This window comes from Abramis brama (genome assembly GCF_963993115.1).
Source record: "Abramis brama genome assembly, chromosome: 4".
NCBI lineage: Eukaryota > Metazoa > Chordata > Actinopteri > Cypriniformes > Leuciscidae > Abramis > Abramis brama.
This window is the reverse complement of record NC_139966.1, coordinates 46,193,104-46,220,697: the sequence shown is the minus strand read 5'-3', so window position 1 is coordinate 46,220,697 and position 27,594 is coordinate 46,193,104. Positions and strand designations below refer to the sequence as shown.

Genomic DNA, 27,594 nt, shown 5'->3' with positions numbered 1-27,594 from the left:
GCTGCTAGAGAGCATTGATCTCTTGAAAATGAACCAGTCTAACATGGCTTTAACTGATGAGTTTTAATGGGGAACAGGTTTGTATAGTGAAAATAATCTAGAGTAGTCAATTGTCTATAATTAGCCTGATTGGCCAAGTCCTCTCATTAGATAGCCTACACAAAACACGATGCATACACTTCATATTTAATGATACTTGTCACCAGTGTGTGTAGGTGCAAGGTGATAATTCAAATATAAGTACTAAAAACAAATACTTAAGCACTTTCAAAAGAGGGAAGCAATTTAATTCAGTTGATTCAGAATTTTGAAAAGCTGTTTCTCATATAATTAGTTTTTGTTTTTAGTACTTATATTTGAATTATCACCTTGCAGGGAGAACAAGGTTTACCGATGTGTTTTAAAAAGATGCTATTTGCAATAAACCCCAAAATATATATTATAATGTATTATGGAGATGTGACTTTACTAGTTTTGTTACCCCAGAACAGGAGTAGGGGAGACTGGGGACAGTTGCAACATGGGGATGGTTGCAACATGTCATTTTTCTCCAATCAGAAACAAGCTAGAGTGATGACACTCATACTGTACATGCACAGTTAGACCCTCCCCCCACTAAGAAGACAGTAGACATATTCAACATCTGCTGCTGCATTTATTGAACAAAACTTGTTTTGGAGGTATGAAAGTAAATTTTTTCATGAGATATATTTTTTGTCATACTGTCCTGACATTTTGTATGAATTAATCAAAACTTACTTAGTTTGAATTATTGTTTTGTTGACTTCAAAGTGACATGGTTAGCATGTGTCAAAGTCAGTGTGTCTAGCAGGCGTATGATGTTCTGTCATGGCTGATAGGGTTGGGGACGGTTGCAACAAGTTATAAATTGCATGTTTAATAAAAGTTTGTTACATTGCAAATTGCTCAATTCTTCCTGTCTGACACTGAAATATGGAGGGACTGAATAGCATCTGTAACACCTGCACACTAAATCTATGTTCTACACATAAACAAACAAAACTCAATAACTGTTATTTGATAAATATGACTAAATAAATAAATTATAGGCTACAATAATATTATTGAAATAAATAATACTATAATATTATAGTAGGCCTAAAACAGTTAATATTTTCAGAATTCTATGCTCATTGAGACAAAAAGCTTAAGTTAATTAATAAAATTTAAAGTATTATTAACGTGTTGCAACCGTCCCTGGATTGTGTTGCAACATCTGACTTCTTCCATTCAAATAAATACTGTGAACAATATGTCATATATAATACTTTTTAAATGGTATGGGTAATTAGCAGACAGATGCAAGTTTAATATATACAAATTTAGTTGGTCTAGTCCAAATAGTCTCTGAGTAGAGAGAAATGCAAAAAGTGTTGCAACTGTCCCCGGTCTCCCCTAGGCAACGTCGGTCCTGGAGAGCCACTGTCCTGCAGAGTATAAGTCCTTCTGCCCTATAACAGTTCATTCCATACAAAACCAATCATGAGTGCTCATGATAGTAAATGCATTATGTCAGATTTATTTGGCATTGATTTGATCACTTTTGTGGACATCACCAGTATGGAATGTATTCAAGCTAAAAGCATTGTAGTTACAGCTGGCAACCCATCACTACACTTTTGGTACTACAGGTTTAAATGAGGGTAACCACACAAAAGCAATATGCAATAACAGCAAATTATAAGACTAGGCTACTGTTGGCTGTGAACAACTCCCCAAACCAACTTTACAAAATTTAAGACAATAAGGTGAGTATTCAGTCCGAACTTAGTCTTTTCTGAGCCTGCTGAAAGGCATGCTGCATGGTAACTACAATACAATATATTCCCGAAGTATATTCACTTCTTTAGTTCTCACTTTTTCAAGCTCCAAAAAGCTTTCTCCCATCATTCCTCACACTATGCTAAAACGTAGAGCTGTAAATGTTAGTTTAACACCACCATTGTAACAATGCCTACACAATTCAACGACTTCGCTTTATAATCAACAATGCACTACAAAAGTAAAGGTATAAAATGAATACTATAACAATTCACAATGAGATTATGTAGTTTTTACACAGTTGTTTATGTAAAACATCCCATAAAAACTAATTGTGAATAAATATGATTTTAAGTTTATTGTGACGTCAGATTCTTTTAGTGAGAATCTTATATTAACATCATCAAATTGAGAACAAACACTCAATCAGTACAGGTAAACTGGTTAACCCAGCACTACACTTTTGGCACTACAAAGGTACATGAGGGTAACCACACAAACGCAACATACAATAATACAGCAAATTCTAAGACTGCAGTTGCTCATGAACTCCATCCAAAAACCCATTTTGCACAATTAAAGACAATAAGGCGAGTGTTACGCTTTTTACAGTTTTTGATTCAAGCACTTAATTTTTTTCATCGCTAGTTACATTGATACTTAGTGCTTTGAATCAACTCTGTTTGTGAACTCATTCACATAGAGATCATGTGAATTAAATGTATTTGTACTACAAAACATAAAAAGACATCCGTAAGATAGATCACAAATTAAATTATGTTATGATGCCAGACTCTTTGCTATACAGCTAGAATCTATTGACTTCAATTCAGGATTTCAACACAGTCCATGAATGCTTGACAACCCAGCACTACACTTTTGCCTCTACAGATTTAAATGAGGGTAACCACACAAATGCAATATGCAATAAAACAGCAATTTCTTAAACTATTGTTGCCCATGAACAACTCCCCAAACCCACTTTAAATTCTTCTAAAATTTAAGACAATGAGTTGAGTATTCAGTCCGAACTTCAGTCCAGCTGCACTACAATGTAATTCAAAAGCATTAAATCATTGCCTTAGAGGAAAACTTTTTAATGAGGAAATACATATTTAATATATATTTATATATATAGATATATATCACCTCATAACTTTTTGTTTTACAATCTTATTTTTATTTTTTTCAGTGAACTTTCAGACTTTTGGACCCCACTGTATTTTTGTGACAATATGACATAAATAATTTCAGATTATGCTGTTAACATGCAGATATTTCTGGACTAACAGAAAAAGAGTTCATCCTCTTACATTCATTCCTCCTTTCACTTCAGCTCATAATGGGGTTTGGCTGACAGCCCCCATAAAAGCAACCATAATGGTGTGCTAATGACTGATCCATGAATCTGCTTTTGTGTAAGTCCACCACTCCATTCACACACACTACAAGGGAAAGTGTTGAGCATTAAATCACTATCACATGTTAATTTAGGCACATTTCACAAAATCTGCTAGTGGCAGGCACAATCCGGCTCATTGTTTTAGCAGTTTTAAGGCACTTGAGCTGAGTTTGAGTCGCTGTGATGTTAATACACAAGCCCACCATGACAGGCCTGGGGGTTTCACATTGTTTCAATTTTAGTTGAAAAAAGTTTTTTTTTCTCCCCCATAAAAGTTAACCTTACGTAACTCATGTAAGCGTTTTTTAATCACCCCCTATGTACTTCTTAATGGCAGTCATCAAAAATCATTTACCCACATGCGTTTAATCTACTGCAGTCAACATCTAATCTTTCTGAGCTGAATTAAACATGGGACTCCGGACTCAATTGCTGGATGAACTGTGATCTAATTCTATTTTGGATCTAGTCTTTCTTTGATGCATATGCTGTTCTTCACCTGGTGTCTTGTGGTTCGTAAACGGATTGGAAAGCCATGGCTTTAATTGTGGGTTTTGCCTCTTTAGTGTAATGCATTCAAACTTCAGTCCAGCCACAGATAATAAACAAGAGGGACAAACTCATTAGCTTGTGGAGAGCTTTTATGAGAATGTTGCATTGAAGCACTTAGTTTTCAATGCTCTGTTTGTTTGCAGGAAATTGTGTGATGCGCTACAGCTTGATATGGTTTTATTCTCTCACATTACATTACATTAATTTATTCATTCATACATAATTTCGTGTACATTTTTTGTATTTTGTATTTGCCCTTCAACCTAATATTTCACCCAAAAATGAACATTGTTATCATTAACTCACCCTCATGTCGTTCCAAACCCGTAAGACTTTCTTTCTTCTATGGTGCACAAAAGATTTTCATGGAAGTAAAGTTGCCATCGCAGAGAAGGTCAGTTTGAATTATTTTATTTGTTTTAAATCTCAATTTTTTTTTTTTTTGTCAGCAGTAGACTTTAGAGGAGCCAATGCTATCTCACAACCAATTTCTACAATTTCGTACGAGTGATTAAATTGTGGCTAATTCGTACGATTTGTCTAACCCACGTGATGGGTAGGTTTTGGGGCGGGGTCAGAGGTAGGTCATTCGTACAAATTCATACGAATTTGGCAACTCGTATGAATTCATACGAATTAGCCACCTCATAAAATTTGTATGAATTGCCGTGAGATCGGGTTGGAGCTGCTTCACATTTTACAACCTGTAACCTTGTCTTGTCATAAAGTCATTAAAAATATTTGTGAAGCTGTTTTGTTAAAATACTAGTTTTGCTTTTAAAATATTATTATTGTTGTCATTTTTATTTAATACACTGAAATATATTGGTGTAGGATTTACTTTGAAACAATTTTCATTCAGATATTGCTAGTAATTTCACAAATAATTACAAAAAAATAGTATTTGCTTGTAAAATATACTTTTTTAGAACTTTTTTAGTTTTTGAGAACTTTGAAATATCATTTTTACAGTGTACTAGACAGCTTAATATGGTAATTTTCATTGTTTTAACAAGGCTTTTTTTCTTCATTATGACATCACCCTAACATTTTTTACTTTATGCCCCCAAAAATGTAAAAATAAATTTCAATTCTAAAATTAAATCATGCTAATCATAGAAAAGATGTATCCAATGCTTTACAGTGCTTTTTTGGTCCTTTTTAGAGTTTGACAGTCTATAGAAATGTCAGCAACACCCATAAATACTCAAAATGATGGCTTCTGTGTATTTAAAATCAAACAAACATATCCCTTATGTGGATAAAACCCTGTCATACACTTGTTGAAGTGTATCACTGTATCTCAGTATCTTGTACAAAGCATTCCCCTTCCTCAGCTGTTCTCCTCAGGGACCCATTCCAACCTTTTCTCACAGAGATCTCATCGTTTTGTGAGCTCCGGCGGCACTGCTTCAAACACGTCTCGTGGTCATGAGATCACAGGCTGATTGTGTCGGCTGGGCGTGTGAGCAGATGCACGTGCGACAGGACCCCGTGCTCTCCTGCAGGACGCCCCAAGTGACGGCGTGGGAATGTGGGCCGTTTGATCCGCTCTCAGCCTCTCTGCTTTTCTGAGTGCATAAAGAGTCAATGCATTGATCCAGGCCAGATATAGGGTGTAAGGCTTTGTATTGAACTAATGCCTGCTGTACTGGCTTAATGCAGATAATGGTCACACTGTTGTTTGTGTGTTGGGCTGTGCTGCATGTCAAAGATGGACGCATTAGATAACATGACAAAAAGACAAAAGCCCAGAAGGTGAGAGTGTATTTAGTCACAGTCACACAAACAACACTTGTGTATGTCACTTTTAGCCTTTCTGTAATATTAGTACATTTCACAGCACTATACATGTAAGAGATAATGAACAGTCAGTCAATATCACAAAAAAAAACATATCGTTTTGTATGACCCTGAAGATTTTTATTTTGCAATAATGATCAGCTGACTGTAAATTTACAAAAAAAAAAAAAAAAAAAAGATTAGGGATGCACCAATATTAAAATTCTTGCAGATACCAATAAGCCAACAATAGTATTTTGTCTAAACACAAAAATGTATTTACACATCACAACATAACCAAACAGTTTATGGACCCCATTGACTTCCAAAGTATTATTTTTCCATACTATAGAAGTCAACGGGGCTCGCCAACTGTTTGGTTACCCATATTCTTCAAAATATCTTCTTTTGTGCTCAGCAGAAGAAAGAAATTCATACAGGTTTGGAACAACTTTTGACATAATTTCAAAAAATTATGACAGAATTTTCATTTTTGGGTGAACTATTCCTCTAATTAATCATTAAATAATAAAAAATGTGGGAAATGAGCATGCACAAATGTAAATATCCAATGTCGAACGATACCAAAATATATATATAAAAAAAAAAAATCCTTAATATTGGCCAGTTATGCAAATTAGTATATTGCTATGAAGTGAAATCACACTAATGATAATGAATAATACTACCATGGTACATTTTGTTAAATTTTTGATAGTGTATAAACTATAGAGAATGTAAAACCAGAACATAAATGTTGGCTAAAGTAGACACTCATCTCCCCATCTCTTCAGATGTTATTTCATTTGTGCTTAAAGTACTGCAGTACTGCATGTCAATAGTCAGTAATGTGGAAGGACCACAACGCTCTGTCCATGTCTGTCAGCGTTTACATTAGTTTGAAGGATTTCCCCCAGTAAAACAGCTCAATAAGCATTTTGAGGTCCATCCACATCCCAGTAGATAACAATCTCTGCTAAGAGCCGTGCTGTGCGAGGGCCTAAGTCGAGATTCAATGACATCTTTAGTTAAATGTACTTGTAGATGGTAATTAATTTTTTTGTCTGTTCGGACGGTTGCCATGGCTGCAAACCAAGAGATACAGAGATGGAGATAATCATTCAAGTGAAATGGAACGCTTCGTTTCACTGTTCGACCGCTGCAGACACTAAAATTAGACTGCTTTTTATTACAGGACTGAAGTGATTTTATTTTTTAAAGAAAAATATTTGTCATTGTACATTTCCTTAGATCGCTTTGTCTACAATTGTTCCATTAGTGAAAAACAGAAGATTGGGGGTATTGTAACATGGGGAAGTTTTCAGACATCTTTTTTAAACATTACAATGCTCGTGATAACTTCCGTTAACTCCACAATAAGTAAATCTATTTCACCAGCTAATTACTCTTCGACAACGATACAGAGCGACCTCTAAACCGGAAGTTCAAAGACAATATTCTAAAGATGGCTGCGCGCTTGTTTCTCTGGTGCATAAGGTCTATACACTCTAAAAAATGCTGGTTTGTTTCAACCCATGTTTGGGTCAAATATGGGCAAACCCAACTGTTGGTTTACATTTTTAAACCCAATGGTTGGGTTTGTCATGGGTTGAAACAACCCAAGATTGTTTTAGAGTGTATATTCCCAAGTGGAATAAAATGTTGGGTCTCTCTCTCTCTCTCTCTCTCTCTCTCTCTCTCTCTGTCTCTCTGTCTCTCTACCAAAAAGGATTGCAAAGCTTTTCTAATGTTTATCATTGTCAGTTCTCAGTAAAAAGCATTAAAATGAAAGTTCTGGCATATGAGTTCTTATCATGGGACACAATTTTTGGCATTGACCTCATAAGACCTCACAGATCAGGATTGGATGTCAGTGCTTTAGAGTTGTATTTTTATTCCCGTTCTTCCAAACCTCCTTTAATTTAAGGCAAAAAGCCAAGCCTAACAGTTCCACAGCGCAGCAGACGAGAGAAAGTTATCATCTGGCCATAAAATGTAGCCTATAAATCTGGTCTATATGGCTGCTCTTCAATTACCCCAGACGAGCTAGATATTACCCTCATGTCAACCTGTTAGCACCTGATCCAATCCAGAGGTGGAGACATTTGCAGCGCCAGTGATAATGAGTATCATTGTCTCTGTCTCCCCACATCAAACGGAGACTTCACCTTTAGCTCTTTAATCGTCATGTGCGGCGTTCATGGCGCTAGTTAACACAAAGCCCGATTTCTTTTGAAAGAGTTATTTTCATAAGGACGACGTTGACCTGGAGAGACAAAAATATTTAGGATGATCCCGAAGGATATTGGTAACAGTAATCTTTAGCTGCTCAGAAAGGCCACAACAAAAGGACGATGGATGTACGTTGACCGCAGCCGCACAGAGCAAAACTTTAGCGTAAAGCTGATGGCGGCTCAACAATAGCGCTAGATGAGTGTCTCTTTAGCGGTAAGAGGGCCCAGTCACAGAAAGGACAGAGCTTATCAGCCGGTACATCTGTAGTGTAACCTTTCTTCATGTGTGGCCCAGATATGCATTTACTTGCTCTCTCTGTCTTCTTTTGTCCCAAAATCTTGAATCTCTGTGGCCGAGAATGTGATATGAACACTTGAGAGATAACCAGTGCAACATTGTGCTCTTATCTTGCAGCTGTCAGCGAGTCAACTCAACCAGTGCATTTTAATAACTGGTAAGATATTTGTCGAGTAACTGTCTGCTTTGCATTTTTTCAATGATGAATTATGTTTGCTTTGTTTCAACCCCCTTTTTAAATGTTATTAGTCATGCTTGCTAAGACAAACATCACTATCACTGTTGGGCTAAGGTGTGGTCACATTGGTGAATTTTCGGTGAAATTTTGCTGTCAGACTTGTCCATTGTCAATATTGTAGTGATGTATGAACCACAGCTCATACAGAAGTCACTGTCAAACCATCCAGCTTTCTGTTTGTCAACACTGTGACTTTGCGTAACCAACTTTTGTGGAAACTGCGTGGGCGCATAATTCTGCCTATAACGCAAAACTCTGTCAGCTGGATTTCTGTTGAAATGGAAAGAAATGTGACTGCACCTTTAGCATTTGCTTTATGGACATCAATGACTCCTTAAATCGTGCAGCTATTGGCAAAAGGTGTGCTGTTATTTTTCTAAGTGATCAGACTTACATTTTTTTTGTCCTGTTGAAACTGGAAAATATCCTGTTCACTTAAATATAGGGAAATATATTTTCTTTTCATAAGGGTTACATTGAAGGATTTAAATGCTAAATTGGGTGGGCTCTTTTGATTTGAACCAGTAAGTAACAACATGTTAAAACTATCCAGAATGCTATTTTTCTGAGAAAATTCATGTGAATTCTAGCTTAATGAAGTAACCATATTCAGTTTTTCCTCCCTTCTTTCAAAGTTAAGATTTAAGATGGAACTGTAATATTTAAAAGCAAACTAAGACTAGTTTGTTTAGTACGTTTTCTGCCCACTTTTCCAGTGAAGTGGAGCATGAGCAATAAGGCGGCGTGTTTGTCCTGTGTTCCTGGTTTCATTGAAACAGCATATGTGCACAGAATTAGGCCTGCGTTATGAGCATGATTTTATGCTTCAGTATAAGGCTGGTGTGTAGTGCAGCATAGTGCTGACAGGCCTGAGCGTGAATCAGCTTTATTTTCCCTACATCATTGCTAGGCATAAAGACTTAAAGGTAGGGTAGGCAATTTTCGGAGTGGCTAGCAATAGCAAACTAGTTTTTGAAAGCATGATATCCCATCCTCCCTTCAGAGCATCTCCAAAGCCACGCCTCCTCTAAAACACATGAACGCACACAGCAGAGTTTGCAAAGTGTTGCCATTGAAATGCATAAATTCGAGTCACGAACCACCACGAATATAACGTCACGGGTTTCCATCTCTTCCAAATTACAGTAATGGCGTGAACGCAGCATAAGCTCGTTGTTTTGATTCAGGAGGAACTGTAAAAGACGGCTGCTGTTTTGATTGCGGTGCTCGGTGACTGACTATCTAACTCTGCATAGCATGAAACGCACTGATGATGTGAAATGTGCGGTCATGTGCACTTATTGCGAGCGGGTGTGCGTTGGTATGAAAATAGCCTACATACGCTGACAGGCAGGTAGGACATCATACCATTGCATTTAGACTGAATGCAATGATTGGACAAACATTTTATGGTACTATGCCTTCCACAGATGATATATATATACAGTGAGGAAAATAAGTATTTGGACACCCTGCTATTTTGCAAGTTCTCCCACTTAGAAATCATGGAGGGGTCTGAAATTGTCATCGTAGGTGCATGTCCACTGTGAGAGACATAATCTAAAAAAAAAATCCAGAAATCACAATGTATGATTTTTTAACTATTTATTTGTACGATACAGCTGCAAATAAGTATTTGAACACCTGAGAAAATCAATGTTAATATTTGGTACAGTAGCCTTTGTTTGCAATTACAGAGGTCAAATGTTTCCTGTAGTTTTTCACCAGGTTTGCACACACTGCAGGAGGGATTCTGGCCCACTCCTCCACACAGATCTTCTCTAGATCAGTCAGGTTTCTGGGCTGTCGCTGAGAAACATGGAGTTTGAGCTCCCTCCAAAGATTCTCTATTGGGTTTAGGTCTGGAGACTGGCTAGGCCACGCCAGAACCTTGATATGCTTCTTGCAGAGCCACTCCTTGGTTATCCTGGCTGTGTGCTTCGGGTCATTGTCATGTTGGAAGACCCATCCTCGACCCATCTTCAATGCTCTAACTGAGGGAAGGAGGTTGTTCCCCAAAATCTCGCAATACATGGCCCCGGTCATCCTCTCCTTAATACAGTGCAGTCGCCCTGTCCCATGTGCAGAAAAACACCCCCAAAGCATGATGCTACCACCCCCATGCTTCACAGTAGGGATGGTGTTCTTGGGGTGGTACTCATCATTCTTCTTCCTCCAAACACGTTTAGTGGAATTATGACCAAAAAGTTCTATTTTGGTCTCATCTGACCACATGACTTTCTCCCATGAATGGCCATTGGCAAACTTAAGAGGGGCCTTGACATGTGCTGGTTTAAGCAGGGGAACCTTCCGTGCCATGCATGATTTCAAACCATGACGTCTTAGTGTATTACCAACAGTAACCTTGGAAACGGTGGTCCCAGCTCTTTTCAGGTCATTGTCCAGCTCCTCCTGTGTAGTTCTGGGCTGATTTCTCACCTTTCTTAGGATCATTGAGACCCCACGAGGTGAGATCTTGCATGGAGCCCCAGTCCGAGGGAGATTGACAGTCATGTTTAGCTTCTTTCATTTTCTAATGATTGCTCCAACAGTGGACCTTTTTTCACCAAGCTGCTTGGCAATTTCCCCGTAGCCCTTTCCAGCCTTGTGGAGGTGTACAATTTTGTCTCTAGTGTCTTTGGACAGCTCTTTGGTCTTGGCCATGTTAGTAGTTGGATTCTTACTGATTGTATGGGGTGGACAGGTGTCTTTATGCAGCTAACGACCTCAAACAGGTGCATCTAATTTAGGATGATAAATGGAGTGGAGGTGGACATTTTAAAGGCAGACTAACAGGTCTTTGAGGATCAGAATTCTAGCTGATAGATAAGTGTTCAAATACTTATTTGCAGCTGTATCATACAAATAAATAGTTAAAAAAATCATATATTGTGATTTCTGGATTTTCTTTTTTTTAGATTATGTCTCTCACAGTGGACATGCACCTACGATGACAATTTCAGACCCCTCCATGATTTCCAAGTGGGAGAACTTGCAAAATAGCAGGGTGTTCAAATACTTATTTTCCTCACTGTATATATATATACATATAAATACATTTAGACCACTTAATTAGTGATTGCTATCGGGATGTGAAGAGACTTTCAACCAGCATAACAAAAAATATTTCTGGAACAAATTGCCTAACCCTGCCTGATCTGTTCCTCCCACAAAGCTATCGTATGACTCCAGAAAACTTATAATATAGTGCAAAATCAAATTGACTGCTTTTACTTTGCATTTATGGCACTTTGTCAGCTTTTATGTAGCTATAATCTGATTGGTTCAAAAGAATGTTGTGCCAGTATCAACAATCCCAGCTAACTGGGAACGTTCTCAGAACTTTGGCCAACATTCTGGCAAGGTTCTCTCAAAGTTATGAACAAACATTCATCCAGTAATGTTAATAGAATGTTTGTTCAAAGTTATCTGTTCTTTAATAATGTTATCAAAACATTAGCACAAACACGTTTATGTACACATCATTCATGGAACGTTTTTGTGTTGTGGTTTTTTAAACGTTACTACGTACTACTTTTTCCAGATGGCTCAGAGAAGATTAAAAAATAAAGTTCCCATGGTCTTCGATACATTCCCTTTATGTTTTCGCTAACATTCACACAACCAAGAAGAAAAGAAAAAGAACATTCAGAAATAACATTTTCATAACTTAACTTTAGCTAAACGTTCTTAGAACATATTTTTGTTAGTTGGGATGCTGATCCAGGAACACATCGTACTTTGCAAAATCACAGTAAGATAAGGAAGAGAGTAAAAAAATGGAGAAGTGAAGACTGCAAGCCTTTCTAGCCGTCTTTCATTGGCAGTGATGGATGGACGTGTCTCCTGCTGAGGACTGATGGTAATAGAGTTGAGATGAGAGACATTTATTATTCCCTGATTCTGTTACAAGTCTCCATCCCAGCTGTTCCTTCTGTCCTCCTGCCTAAATGACAAGATCTTATACAATCAATTTTAGTTAAATACAGAATTTCAAGTGATCTGCTCTGTGGACTGAAGGTGGTTAATGTTTTATTACAGGCCACCTCCTCAAGAGGACAGACAGCTGGAGGTGATCTCTGTGTGCCAGCATTTCCAGGTATGTGTGTGTGTGTGTGTATGGCGCTTTCACCCTTTAAACATGTCCCACACAGAGCGTTTGCTGAGGTTGGCAGTTTGTCAGTGCCATTGCTTAAGGCTCTGCAGCGCTGCTCAGCATAGAGCCATTAAAAATAACGAGCTTTCTCTCACCATGGCAACCAAATAACTCATCATACCAGAGCACACAATAGTTTTTACAAGAGCTTTTAATTTCAAACCCATTCAGTGAAAATTCCCATTGGAAAGCACCTTGGCATTTTCATACGCCAAACATTATGTTACGATTGTAGATGATACATGAAAATAGCATCATGAGACTGGTAATGAAATGAAGGGGGGAGCTCGTGAGCTGAATTGATTGTGTGTTTATTTCAGTTGGCCGAATCCCTCTCTGAAATGTTAAAACATTGGAAACATTCCCTCCAACAATTGCTCTCGATCTCCGTTGCCTGTCAGTTTGTTGATAATTTAGCTAGTGGTTTCCACAGATCAATATGTTTTCCCTGCGGAGTGACACTGAACGGATTTGTGTACCACGTTCATGCCATCACGGAGAAAATTTAGGACACTGGGATGTAGGAGTGAATCTCATGAAAACTGAGAGTAAACATCTGGGTCATATTTCACCCCAACATCAAAAGAAAAAATATAATAAGAAAAGTCACTTATATGATGAATAAAAGGTTCAAATGAACAGCATTTATTATTTTGATTGAATATATATATATATATATATATATATATATGTGTGTGTGTGTGTAAATGGATGGCATCATTGAGTATGTACAGAATGATTTTTTTTTAATACAAAATATAATTTATTTGTTCTTTTGATTTTAGGGTGAAATATGACCCAGACATTTCTTTTTGAGATTCATCTGCTCATTTTCAGCCAAGCTTTGCAAATCTCATAAAGCTAGAGAAGAGAAGAGGACACTGGGGTCTCAATGTCAACAACTAAATTCTTGTGAAAACTACATGAAACATTTTCTGGATGTGGTAAAAGCCGGGATGCCAAAATGCAATAATTTAGGGAAAGGAACATTATGACCCAGTCCCTTAATCAGTCCTTTTATTCTGTCCTTTGAGGTTTGATGCTATTTAAAGATAGTTAAAATTAATACTGAGGCCTACTTTGATTCTTGGTGTATTGAGGAGATGACTAACAAAGATAAAGGAGGAAAGACATCAGATTTAAACTGAAAGATTCAAAAAGAGAGAGCACTTGTTTAAAATGGGGTTAGAGGCCATGAGGCTGTTTACGTTACTTATGAATGAGATCCTGTGTTTTTATAAACTTCCGTCTACAAGTCAAAAACCCACAGACCACAGATCTGTGAGCACTGGTAGGTATTGCATTATGCAAACCTGGTCTGACCAAAATCACCAGTAAAAGAACATTTTGTTTTAGCAGATTTCTTTTTAATCATTTTTATCGTTTTTTATATGCAATATGATTTTAAACCCTACCCCAAGTGCAGTTTTACCATCTCACAACCATTGATGCTTTCAATAAAAATGTAGGTCTGCTGAATTTGGATTAATTTCTCTAAGCTTTTCTGCCACCTAGTGGTCAAAAACAAGAAGCACGCCTACTGTCATCCAAAAAGCTAGATCTGCGGCATTGAGTAGGCTACCACAGTCAGGAGCTAATGTTCCTGTCAGTATGACCTGGTAAAAATCTTAATTATTTTTAGACTTTTTGGAACTCAGTCAGTGACCTGATAATTAATTTAGTCTGGTAGAAACTGTGCAGTTTGCCTTCCGCTCATCTAGGGGCGTAAGCGAGCTTCACGTTCAGCATGACATCTTTGGATCCTTGTCAACAACAACATGACACCTGGGCTGCGTTCAGCCCCGACAAATCGTTGCACAACGTTTTGAACTTGAACGTGCCCCTGATAAACAGTCGCAACAGCCCATTAGGATTGTTTTAAAGTTATAGAAGTTAAGATCTTGCTGATGACAGACTCACAATGTCACTAAACAGCACATGTTCCAGCCCATCTGCTAAAACAACCGTGACACACTGCGAGACTTGTAAGTCACTGTTACTTATAAAGTCACTAGGGTTGCATTACCTTACAAATGTGAAATTCAGGAAACAATTCCTAAAATAATACACAATAGCGCTTATTATCTGCTGATGTTGTAGTGCCTATTACTGTATAGGCACTATTACTGTACCTATTACTGTAGGTAATAGTTTGTTTATAGAGTTAGTGTTGTGGGAAGCTTTTCTCTGATGTTCTCCTGCTTCTTTATGGCACATTTATAACCCTAACTTACTTTCCCAGTGAGTATGATCTGGGGTGGTCTCAAGTGAAATAAATGAGGAATAAAACATAGGCTGTATATTTCCAATGTTTTTGTTATCAACGTGAAAGAGAATGAAGACAGATATATTTGATATATTACTATTTGTACCCCGAAGTAAATTGCTTTATTATTTACTCCAAAATACTCACAACTACTCACAAAATTGGTAATTTTTTAATCTTTATTTCAACCGATTGTTTTGCGCGTGTTCGTTCGCTTACTGCAGCAGCCAATCGCGTGACAGAAAAGTTTGTGATTTATAGACGACCACTAGACACAGTCAGGGGTGCGTTTCCCGAAAGCATCGTTGGCCAACTATGGTCGCAAGTTCCGTCGTTACCAATAGAGTTCAATGGACATTGCGATGAACTTGCGACCATAGTTGGCCAACGATGCTTTCGGGAAACGCACCCCAGAGCCGTTAAATATAGAGAGCCTAAGTCCCTCCCCTTCCGGTTGACCACCATGGGACCTTACTTCGGAAAAATATTGTATGGTAGTCAATGGCGCGAGACAACAAATATTTTGATCTCGTTTGAATTGTGCCCTGAATTACACATATGATGTTTGTCAATTTAAAAGATACATTTTAAAGTCAAGAAAGTCGCAGTTTGATGTAAAACTGTTGAGGTATAAGACTGTGAAAATACGTAATAGGGCTTGGGCGTCGTGACGTCATACTTAGCGTGGCGGCCATTTTGATGGCCTCGCGAATGTAAACATACAGCAAGTCGAACGAGGAGAAGCAGAGTTGGGAGAAAGAAAAGATAGAAAAAAGATGTTAAAATCCCGAAAAGGATGTGGAATTTACCGGGATACGTTAAATAGGGAAACCAGGGACCAGTATGTGGACAAATTTTCCTGTAAAATATCCCGTATTTTAATAACTTAATCTCATAACATTAATGTTAGCCCTTCCATCGGACCTGTCAGTCTCTGTACTGTTGTCCTGTTGCTATCCCCTTGCCCTTCCAGCGAAACAGATGCTTTCAAAGCATCGTTTTGCTTACTTGAAGGCAACCTTAGCGTGATATTGACCTTTTTAAGATAACAGCGTGGTTGTTGTGAGAGCACGATTTCACGCCAATCTGTAAGCAAAGTCACGTTAGACAGCTTCACAACTCGCTTAGTTAATGCTGCAGTTTTGTAGTACGAATTTTTGCTGTCAGCAGAGGGATAGCAACAGAAAGATGAATGTTGAAATTTTAATTTTTCGGGATATTTTATAGGAAAATACTAAAACGGGAAGACAGCGGGGAAAAGAGCTCAAATACGCGAGAAACCCGGAAAAAAACGGGAGGGTTAGTTTTTTGCCGATTTCGTCCACATAACGTTACTGGTCCCTGGCTTCCCTATTTAACGTATCCCCGTAAATTCCACATCCTTTTCGGGACTTTAATATCTTTTTTCTTTCTTTTCTTTCTCCCAACTCTGCTTCTCCTCGTTCGACTTGCTGTATGTTTACATCATAGACTGTAAAAAATATGGACAAAGCGTCTGTGACGTCACCCATAGACTTTCTGAAGAACGGTTTTGAAGCCGTTTATGGGGGGTATGGGCGGCGCCATCTTGGAATATCTTGGGAAATCCTAACCCCGCGCACCTTCTGACGCAGCGCGCGTCACTCAGCTCGCTCTGCTACTCTGGTTATCTCTGTGTATATTTTAGGCAACGAAATATGTTATAAAACACCATAACTCTTTTCGTTTTAATTTAAAGAAATCTTAAACATTATAGCCACACAAATGTGGTTCAGGCAACGCGTATTGATTATATTCACAATCACTGCACATAACGTTTGCCTATTTATAAAAAAACAAAATATAAAACACAAACCTGCCTCTTTTCGTTTTAAATATAATATAAAAATATTAAACATTTTAATATGGTCCAGGCAATATGTGCATTTGTACTAAACAACAGATTTTGCAGTAAACAACATTACAGATCATCTTCGTTGTATTAAAATTTAAAATGACAAAACTCAACCCAGTCTCTTTTTGTTAAATTTCAGTTTTTATCAATATTAGCCATTATAAAAGTATAAGTAAAAGGTATAAGAAGCTATACAAATAAAGCAAACAATTCAGTCAAACATACAAAGTCAGCGCTCTAGTCTAACCATACAGCGGTAAAGTTAAATAGCTTATAAAGTTATGAAACTTCCCCTCAGCCAAAACGATTGCCCAGGAAACAAATTATAGATTCACGAGACCAAAAATCGCCCATTAGATATAGACAAGACGAATTATATCTCATGTTTAACCACGACAGAGACGCCAGAGTCAGCGGCAAACGTCAGAACGACTAGCCGAGGAAAGGCTGTACCAGGCGGGGTACATGAGCGCCGAGCGCCCGGTCATCGCTGGATCTCACAACTGGATAAAATTTTAATAAATCTTTAAATAAACCACAGATTTGAGCTTTAAACAACTACATTCTCGCCTGAAAAACTCTTAAAACTACATTTCATGATACAGAAACAGTAGTATTATATTTCAACTGTGTTAAAAAATGGCGCTTCTTATGTTGTCATTCTCCTTGGCGCAGCCTAAGCTGTCAATCAAGCTGTCAATCAAAGTTAACCACGCCCTTATTTGTCATACATTTTATATCTAAATACGATCTAAACCAACGAGTTAGAAAAAAATTCACCCCCCTCACAGTTGTCAGGCACTCGGAAGCTATCGAAAAATACAATAAAAGTCCATGGGACCAACCTATAAAAACATGAATTTATGCTGTGAAAACGGACATTTTAACATGGGGTTTATGGACATTTGCTCCCTTTTGGGACCTCCCTCTAGCGGATTTTCGATGTATTGCAGTTTTTCGCACTTCCGGGTAGGCTTCATTTTTCAGATTAGAATGTTGCCACTTGGTTTACATTCGCGAGGCCATCAACATGGCCGCCACGCCAAGTATGACGTCACGACGCCCAAGCCCTATTACAGAGACTACAAACCCAAAAGGCGCATGTGTGACGTCATACCTTTTCTCTCAATGAATGAAGCTAACTTTACTGAAGCTAACGTCTGTCATTTTTTCTATAGTCTTACGTTATAATCGTAACGTTACGCCCTCATGCCTGAGTGTTTTGTACCAGACTGCACACATACGAGCAACGGATCTTGTGACGTGCATTTTTTCCGAAGTAAGGTCCCATGAGCCGGAAGCGGAGGGGAGGGACTTAGGCTCTCTATAGAGACCTCGGTGCTTTCGAGTGTAAATATGCCAGTAGACATTTATACATTTTTAGACAATTTAAAATTTTAATACATGTATTTTTTCAAAGTGTGTGCTTTTTCTTCTGTTGAGGTTTATAAGTTGTTAGACACATTTAATTTCTGATTTAAATCAGAAAATCATGATATTAAGGGTTTTTATTATTATTATTATTTGTCAAAATGTGTGCATTTGCTTTTTCCTTAAAACAAACAAACAAATGGTTGAGTGAGGTCCTTGTGGTCCAGTTTCACAGTCTAATTTTTTAGATGTAGAATATAGAGTAATGATGTCTTTCCTTACAGAAGGAATGTTTGGACCGTTACATCCAGTCAACAGAAGCAGAGCTCTGGGACGTTTGGACAGACATTCACTGTATGACGGACATCAGCTCAGGCACAGGTAATGCTTCTTACGTGTTGGTGTGTAAATGTGTAGGTTACCATCATTTTCTTTTTGAAGGGCCAGTCCTTTGGAAAGCAAATGATGGTAACCTAAGTAGGTGGCGGTTTTTTTTTTTTATACCCATTTTCATTTTTTTCCAGCCAAAAGCATAACCCCTGCTGGACATCGTGCGGGAGCTCAGGGGGGAATCATGATCCATGATCCCCCACACCTTCTCACTCACACCACAGCATTCATTCATATTGCAGAGATCTGGCTGGACTTGAACCAGCAACCTCTGAAACCGTGAGGCAGCGCTCTTACCTGTGAGCCACAGATCTCGTGTCTGAACATGTGAAGGAACTTATATTTGACTATTCAATTCGATTTTACAATAAACCAGTTAAATGACACATCTTAGACACTGAGTTATGGGGTTTGAACCCATGACTCTGCCACAACCTTGTCTTCCAGTAACGTGTGTTTAGCCACTACACCACCATGGCTTTCACACTGAGTGCTGCCGTTTGAGCCGCTTTATTGGATATAATGCAATACATGGTCTTTAACATAAGCAATAGCAGGATTTGAACTCAGGACTCCAGGATCACAACACAACACTTTGTATCTTGAGCCACTGAAACCTGTGAGTTGATGGTGTGTTTGGACTGGGTTTATTGAGAGCTTTGTGTTATATGATGGAAAAAGTTCTTCAATTGTGAGATTTGAACTCATGCCACGTTATCTGCAAGTGACGTGTGTTTAATCACTGCACCATCATAGCCTTCACAATATCATCTGTTGTTTGGTGAACTTTGTTGGATATACAATTTAACATAGGTAATCTAAGATTAAAGTGCAACCATTTATTTCTAGAGCCACTGAGTCCCAGAAGTTTTTAGCTCTTTTGGACTGAGTTTTATTGAGGGCTTTGTTTTCTATGATGAAAATATTAGCAATTGTGGGATTTAAACCAAGAACTGTATGAAAGACAAACGATTAGCCACTGAGCCACGGCATTTGTGATGTATGATTTGATTCAGTTTGGTTGTGTTTTAGTTTACCTACAGCATTAATTAAAACAACAATTTATTGTCAGCAATAGTTGGATTTGATCTCAGGACTCCATTATTAAAACACAATATTTCGTCTCCTGATCCACAGAGTCTGAACTTCATATATCGAGGGATTTAAAACCATGTTTCCATTAAACTAAAACTGATAACACATACACTTATCGTTAACATAAGTAACACATGACTTGTGTCAGGTTCTGTGAAAAATAAATCAGTCCAACACCCGCCTGCAAGTTTCTAATAATCCTAATGATCTTGATCAGCTGCTAAAGCTGTTTTTAATCAGGGTTGGAGCTAAACTCAGGAAAGTGGCTCATCAGGAGCAGGACTAGATACTTTTTAAAATCTCTTTCCTCTTCATGCTGTTTTCATATATTAATGCAGATACACTTATTGTCCACAAGGTGGGGTACATGAACACATGCACGTGCCTGTTCTCCATCCATGATTCTCCAAACACTTGTAGAGATGCTGGAGTCTGTCTGAGGGCAGAGAAACACAGGGCAATGTGTCTGTTATATTACGCAGTAAAAAGCTGCCATTAGACACATTAATATCGTCAGCTGTTTTATCATAATAATAATTTATCCAAAAAATGAATCAAGCTTTACTATAAATGTATAATCAGTGTAAAATCAGTATTTGTATGCCTGTAAAAGCCAGAGTCTCACTCCTCCATTCATAACCTCACGAGCGTCCAGAGATCCAGAGACTCACGTGCTCCTCATCACGTGACAGACACAGACGAAGATCCAGCCAAGATTGACTATAAGTGCTGCACGAATCTGCAACCAAAACGACACAAAGTCATTGTCTAATTGTGAACAAACATAACAAATAAACAATATACAAGCAAGGTAAAATAATTTTGTAACATCTTTTGTCCCGTATTTTATGTGTTTGCCACTGAATTCAACACAACATCTGTCTTACCACATCGGCTGAGAGCTGATATGAATAATTTAACGAAACTACTAGATCAGTGTTGCTCTGTTGGTCGAGACCCTGACAAAACCATAGATTTGTTGTAAAACATGATAAATGTAAACGTGAGCCCTCTCACCTGCGACTCGTCACCTCGGGTTTGTAGTTTCATTTATTAAAGCGGATAAACTTATTGACCACAAGAGGGAGCTGATGATCATCTGTTTGTCACCGGCCATCAAACATTTATTTAACCAAATAAAAAGAGACTTTTGCTTTAGTATGAATATGTAAAAGTATGTGTGACGTCTTGGAATATAGTCAATCTGAATCCGAATCATTTTTGAGTTTGTTGGCACTAAAATACGACTCGTCAGATAGAAACTGAAGCGCAGTTTTCCACCCGCTCCACTAGGCGGCGTAATCGAGCTTCAGGTTCATTCTGTCCTCAGCTTCAGATGATTGACAACATGACGCTTGACATTGATAACAGTCAAAGCCACACCATGTGCAGTTTGTTTTAATAAGGCTACACATTCTGCAGATGACAGCTCAGTGACAGACTCATAATGTCACTTAACAGCACATATTTCAACCCATAAACTAAGAAAAACAGTCAAACGTTGTGATAAAGAGCAGGAATCAAGGATGTCACACGACTGAGCCTGTAAGTCTCCTTCACTTACATTGTTTTTCTCTTGTAACATCATTAGCACACATCTAGCAGCCCTTATTTATTGTATTTAGGTCATTATTTAGGTGTGTATTGATTCTGAATTCTGCTCCTCTGTCTGGTAATTTAGACTTTGTTTACATTCTGCTCTGTTGCTGAACTCCCTGTCAGACCTTCAGAAGAACAAATGAATAGATTGTTGTTGCGTTTCATTTATAATCTTTGAATGAATCGCCATCTGATATTTATATTATAAAGTGGAATAATAGGAAATCGTGTTTTTTGTCTCTGTTGTTGTTGTAGTGTTACTGTAGGTAATGATCTACTGGATTGATGCTTGTTCATAGAGTCAGTGTGTGTGAAGCTCTGATGTTCCTGCTGCTTCATGGTTTTGTAGAGATGCAGTGTTTTGCTTCTAATGAAAAATACAGTCCAAGACAGGCTAAAACCATGTGCAGGAAACCCGCCTTTTAGGATTCCTCTTGTTTATTGTGAAGGAAAGTCTCATCTTAATTTTACTTGAACCCAAAGATTATTATAGATACAGCATTACTGAAGTATAATATACTCTGTAATATATATTTCACACTGTACAGATTTAGGCTTTCAATGTACAGTACAGGCCAAAAGTTTGGAAACATTACTATTTGTAATGTTTTTGAAAGAAGTTTCTTCTGTTCATCAAGCCTGCAATTATTTGATCAAACATGCAGAAAAAAAAGTAATATTGTGATATATTATTACAATTTGAAATAATTGTTTTTCAATTTATTATACTTTAAATTATCATTTATTTCTGTGATGCAAAGCTGAATTTTCAGGATCATTACTCCAGTCTATCACATGATCTTTTAGAAATCATTCTAATATGATAATTCATTATCAAAGTTGGAAACAGTTCTGCTGCTTAATATTTTTTAATAACCTGTGACACTTTTTTAGGATACTTTGATGAAAAAAAAGTAAAAAGTAAAAATAAAAAAAAGAAGCAAATGTTTTAAAAATAGAAATATTTTGTAACAACAATATACACTACTGGTCAGTAATTTGGGGTCAGTAATTTTTTTTCTTTCTTTTTTTGAAATAAATCAATACTTTTATTCAGCAAGGATGTGTTAAATTGATAAAAAGTGATAGTAAAGAAGATTTATATTATTAGAAAATATTTTTTTTTATTTTGAATAAATGCAGTTCTTTTTAACCTTTTATTCATCAAAAATATTAGGCAGCAGAACTGTTTCCAACACTCATAATAAATCAGAATATTAGAATGATTTCTAAAGGATCATGTGATAGACTGGAGTAATGATGCTGAAAATTCAGCTTTGCATCACAGAAATAAATGATAATTTAAAGTATAATAAACTGAATTTAATTATTTTAAATTGTAATAATATATCACAATATTAAAAAAAAATTCTGTATTTTTGATCAAATAAATGCAGGCTTGATGAGCAGAAGAAACTTCTTTCAAAAACATTACAAATAGTAATGTTTCCAAACTTTTGGCCTGTACTGTATTCCACTTACAGCTAATAACTAGGCTTGAGACTAAGTTTCACAGTCTCATTTTTTAAATGTAGAAAATGGAGTAATGTGTATTTTTATTGATGTCTTTCCTTACAGAAGGAATGTTTGGACCGTTACATCCAGTCAACAGAAGCAGAGCTCTGGGACGTTTGGACAGACATTCACTGTATGACGGACATCAGCTCAGGCACAGGTAATGCTTCTTATGTGTTGGTGTGTAAATGTGTAGGTTACCATCATTTTCTTTTTGAAGGGCCAGTCCTTTGGAAAGCAAATGATGGTAACCTAAGTAGGTGGGGAAGGGACGGTGGCTGAATTTTTTTTTATAGCCATTTTCATTTTTTCCAGTCAAAAGCATAACCCCTGCTGGACATTGTGCGGGAGCTCAGGGGGGGACACCATGATCCCCCACACCTTCTCACTCACACCACAGCATTCATTCATATCGCGGAGATCTGGCTGGACTCAAACCAGCAACCTCTGAAACCGTGAGGCAGCGCTCTTACCTGTGAGCCACAGATCTCTTGTCTGAACATGTGAAGGAACTTATATTTGACTATTCCCCTGTTATGTGAGCTGGGATTTTACAATAAACCAGTTAAATGACACATCTAACACACTGAGTTATGGGGTTTGAACCCATGACTCTGCCACAACCTTGTCTTCCAGTAACGTGTGTTTAGCCACTACACCACCATGGCTTTCACACTGAGTGCTGCCGTTTGAGCCGCTTTATTGGATATAATGCAATACATGGTCTTTAACATAAGCAATAGCAGGATTTGAACTCAGGACTCCAGGATCACAACACAACACTTTGTATCTTGAGCCACTGAAACCTGTGAGTTGATGGTGTGTTTGGACTGGGTTTATTGAGAGCTTTGTGTTATATGATGGAAAAAGTTCTTCAATTGTGAGATTTGAACTCATGCCACGTTATCTGCAAGTGACGTGTGTTTAACCACTGCACCATCATAGCCTTCACAATATCATCTGTTGTTTGGTGAACTTTGTTGGATATACAATTTAACATAGGTAATCTAAGATTAAAGTGTAACCATTTATTTCTAGAGCCACTGAGTCCCAGAAGTTTTTAGCTCTTTTGGACTGAGTTTTATTGAGGGCTTTGTTTTCTATGATGAAAATATTAGCAATTGTGGGATTTAAACCAAGAACTGTATGAAAGACAAACGATTAGCGACTGAGCCACGGCATTTGTGATGTATGATTTGATTCAGTTTGGTTGTGTTTTAGTTTACCTACAGCATTAATTAAAACAACAATTTATTGTCAGCAATAGTTGGATTTGATCTCAGGACTCCATTATTAAAACACAATATTTCGTCTCCTGATCCACAGAGTCTGAACTTCATATATCGAGGGATTTAAAACCATGTTTCCATTAAACTAAAACTGATAACACATACACTTATCGTTAACATAAGTAACACATGACTTGTGTCATGTTTTGTGAAAAATAAATCAGTCCAACACCCGCCTGCAAGTTTCTAATAATCCTAATGATCTTGATCAGCTGCTAAAGCTGTTTTTAATCAGGGTTGGAGCTAAACTCAGGAAAGTGGCTCATCAGGAGCAGGATTAGATACTTTTTAAAATCTCTTTCCTCTTCATGCTGTTTTCATATATTAATGCAGATACACTTATTGTCCACAAGGTGGGGTACATGAACACATGCACGTGCCTGTTCTCCATCCATGATTCTCCAAACACTTGTAGAGATGCTGGAGTCTGTCTGAGGGCAGAGAAACACAGGGCAATGTGTCTGTTATATTAAGCAGTAAAAAGCTGCCATTAGACACATTAATATCGTCAGCTGTTTTATCATAATAATAATTTATCCAAAAAATGAATCAAGCTTTACTATAAATGTATAATCAGTGTAAAATCAGTATTTGTACGCCTGTAAAAGCCAGAGTCTCACTCCTCCATTCATAACCTCACGAGCGTCCAGAGATCCAGAGACTCACGTGCTCCTCATCACGTGACAGACACAGACGAAGATCCAGCCAAGATTGACTATAAGTGCTGCACGAATCTGCAACCAAAACGACACAAAGTCATTGTCTAATTGTGAACAAACATAACAAATAAACAATATACAAGCAAGGTAAAATAATTGTGTAACATCTTTTGTCCCGTATTTTATGTGTTTGCCACTGAATTCAACACAACATATGTCTTGCCACATCGGCTGAGAGCTGATATGAATAATTTAACGAAACTACTAGATCAGTGTTGCTCTGTTGGTCGAGACCCTGACAAAACCATAGATTTGTTGTAAAACATGATAAATGTAAACGTGAGCCCTCTCACCTGCGACTCGTCACCTCGGGTTTGTAGTTTCATTTATTAAAGCGGATAAACTTATTGACCACAAGAGGGAGCTGATGATCATCTGTTTGTCACCGGCCATCAAACATTTATTTAACCAAATAAAAAGAGACTTTTGCTTTAGTATGAATATGTAAAAGTATGTGCGACGTTTTGGAATATAGTCAATCTGAATCCGAATCATTTTTGAGTCTGTTGGCACTAAAATACGACTCGTCAGATAGAAACTGAAGCGCAGTTTCCCACCCGCTCCACTAGGCGGCGTAATCGAGCTTCAGGTTCATTCTGTCCTCAGCTTCAGATGATTGACAACATGACGCTTGACATTGATAACAGTCAAAGCCACACCATGTGCAGTTTGTTTTAATAAGGCTACACATTCTGCAGATGACAGCTCAGTGACAGACTCATAATGTCACTTAACAGCACATATTTCAACCCATAAACAAAGAAAAACAGTCAAACGTTGTGATAAAGAGCAGGAATCAAGGATGTCACACGACTGAGCCTGTAAGTCTCCTTCACTTACATTGTTTTTCTCTTGTAACATCATTAGCACACATCTAGCAGCCCTTATTTATTGTATTTAGGTCATTATTTAGGTGTGTATTGATTCTGAATTCTGCTCCTCTGTCTGGTAATTTAGACTTTGTTTACATTCTGCTCTGTTGCTGAACTCCCTGTCAGACCTTCAGAAGAACAAATGAATAGATTGTTGTTGCGTTTCATTTATAATCTTTGAATGAATCGCCATCTGATATTTATATTATAAAGTGGAATAATAGGAAATCGTGTTTTTTGTCTCTGTTGTTGTTGTAGTGTTACTGTAGGTAATGAGGTACTGGATTGATGCTTGTTCATAGAGTCAGTGTGTGTGAAGCTCTGGTGTTCCTGCTGCTTCATGGTTTTGTAGAGATGCAGTGTTTTGCTTCTAATGAAAAGCATCAAAAATACAGTCCAAGACAGGCTAAAACCATGTGCAGGAAACCCGCCTTTTAGGATTCCTCTTGTTTATTGTGAAGGAAAGTCTCATCTTAATTTTACTTGAACCCAAAGATTATTATAGATACAGCATTACTGAAGTATAATATACTCTGTAATATATATTTCACACTGTACAGATTTAGGCTTTCAATGTACAGTACAGGCCAAAAGTTTGGAAACATTACTATTTGTAATGTTTTTGAAAAAAGTTTCTTCTGTTCATCAAGCCTGCAATTATTTGATCAAACATGCAGAAAAAAAAGTAATATTGTGATATATTATTACAATTTAAAATAATTGTTTTTCAATTTATTATACTTTAAATTATCATTTATTTCTGTGATGCAAAGCTGAATTTTCAGGATCATTACTCCAGTCTATCACATGATCTTTTAGAAATCATTCTAATATGATAATTCATTATCAAAGTTGGAAACAGTTCTGCTGCTTAATATTTTTTCATAACCTGTGACACTTTTTTAGGATACTTTGATGAAAAAAAAGTAAAAAGTAAAAATAAAAAAAAGAAGCAAATGTTTTAAAAATAGAAATATTTTGTAACAACAATATACACTACTGGTCAGTAATTTGGGGTCAGTAATTTTTTTTCTTTCTTTTTTTGAAATAAATCAATACTTTTATTCAGCAAGGATGTGTTAAATTGATAAAAAGTGATAGTAAAGAAGATTTATATTATTAGAAAATATTTTTTTTTATTTTGAATAAATTCAGTTCTTTTTAACCTTTTATTCATCAAATATATTAGGCAGCAGAACTGTTTCCAACACTCATAATAAATCAGAATATTAGAATGATTTCTAAAGGATCATGTGATAGACTGGAGTAATGATGCTGAAAATTCAGCTTTGCATCACAGAAATAAATGATAATTTAAAGTATAATAAACTGAATTTAATTATTTTAAATTGTAATAATATATCACAATATTAAATTTTTTTTCTGTATTTTTGATCAAATAAATGCAGGCTTGATGAGCAGAATAAACTTCTTTCAAAAACATTACAAATAGTAATGTTTCCAAACTTTTGGCCTGTACTGTATTCCACTTACAGCTAATAACTAGGCTTGAGACTAAGTTTCACAGTCTCATTTTTTAAATGTAGAAAATGGAGTAATGTCTATTTTTATTGATGTCTTTCCTTACAGAAGGAATGTTTGGACCGTTACATCCAGTCAACAGAAGCAGAGCTCTGGGACGTTTGGACAGACATTCACTGTATGACGGACATCAGCTCAGGCACAGGTAATGCTTCTTATGTGTTGGTGTGTAAATGTGTAGGTTACCATCATTTTCTTTTTGAAGGGCCAGTCCTTTGGAAAGCAAATGATGGTAACCTAAGTAGGTGGGGAAGGGATGGCGGGTGAATTTTTTTTTATAGCCATTTTCATTTTTTCCAGTCAAAAGCATAACCCCTGCTGGACATTGTGCGGGAGCTCAGGGGGGGACACCATGATCCCCCACACCTTCTCACTCACACCACAGCATTCATTCATATCGCAGAGATCTGGCTGGACTTGAACCAGCAACCTCTGAAACCGTGAGGCAGCGCTCTTACCTGTGAGCCACAGATCTCTTGTCTGAACATGTGAAGGAACTTATATTTGACTATTCCCCTGTTATGTGAGCTGGGATTTTACAATAAACCAGTTAAATGACACATCTAACACACTGAGTTATGGGGTTTGAACCCATGACTCTGCCACAACCTTGTCTTCC

At 37.2% G+C, this 27,594-nt stretch overlaps 1 protein-coding gene across 5 annotated transcripts in view; it reads left to right on the top strand.

The window, feature by feature from the left end:
* LOC311081318 (uncharacterized protein) overlaps nucleotides 1–27,114 on the top strand; it is a 67,781-nt gene extending 40,667 nt beyond the window's left edge. Inside the window, exons 4-9 of one of the 5 annotated variants that reach the window (XM_084111827.1) lie at nucleotides 8,168–8,207; nucleotides 12,330–12,387; nucleotides 18,239–18,335; nucleotides 22,617–22,713; nucleotides 22,869–23,028; nucleotides 27,024–27,114. In XM_084111827.1, the coding sequence (XP_083967953.1) occupies nucleotides 8,168–8,207; nucleotides 12,330–12,387; nucleotides 18,239–18,335; nucleotides 22,617–22,713; nucleotides 22,869–23,004 (428 nt within the window). In that variant the 3' untranslated portion in view covers nucleotides 23,005–23,028; nucleotides 27,024–27,114. Of the gene's footprint in view, nucleotides 1–8,167; nucleotides 8,208–12,329; nucleotides 12,388–18,238; nucleotides 18,336–18,478; nucleotides 19,472–22,616; nucleotides 22,714–22,868; nucleotides 24,650–27,023 lie in introns of those variants that run through there. The other 4 variants (XM_084111826.1, XM_084111828.1, XM_084111829.1 and 1 more) reach the window with 4 other exon arrangements.
* Nucleotides 27,115–27,594: the final 480 nt, after the last annotated feature.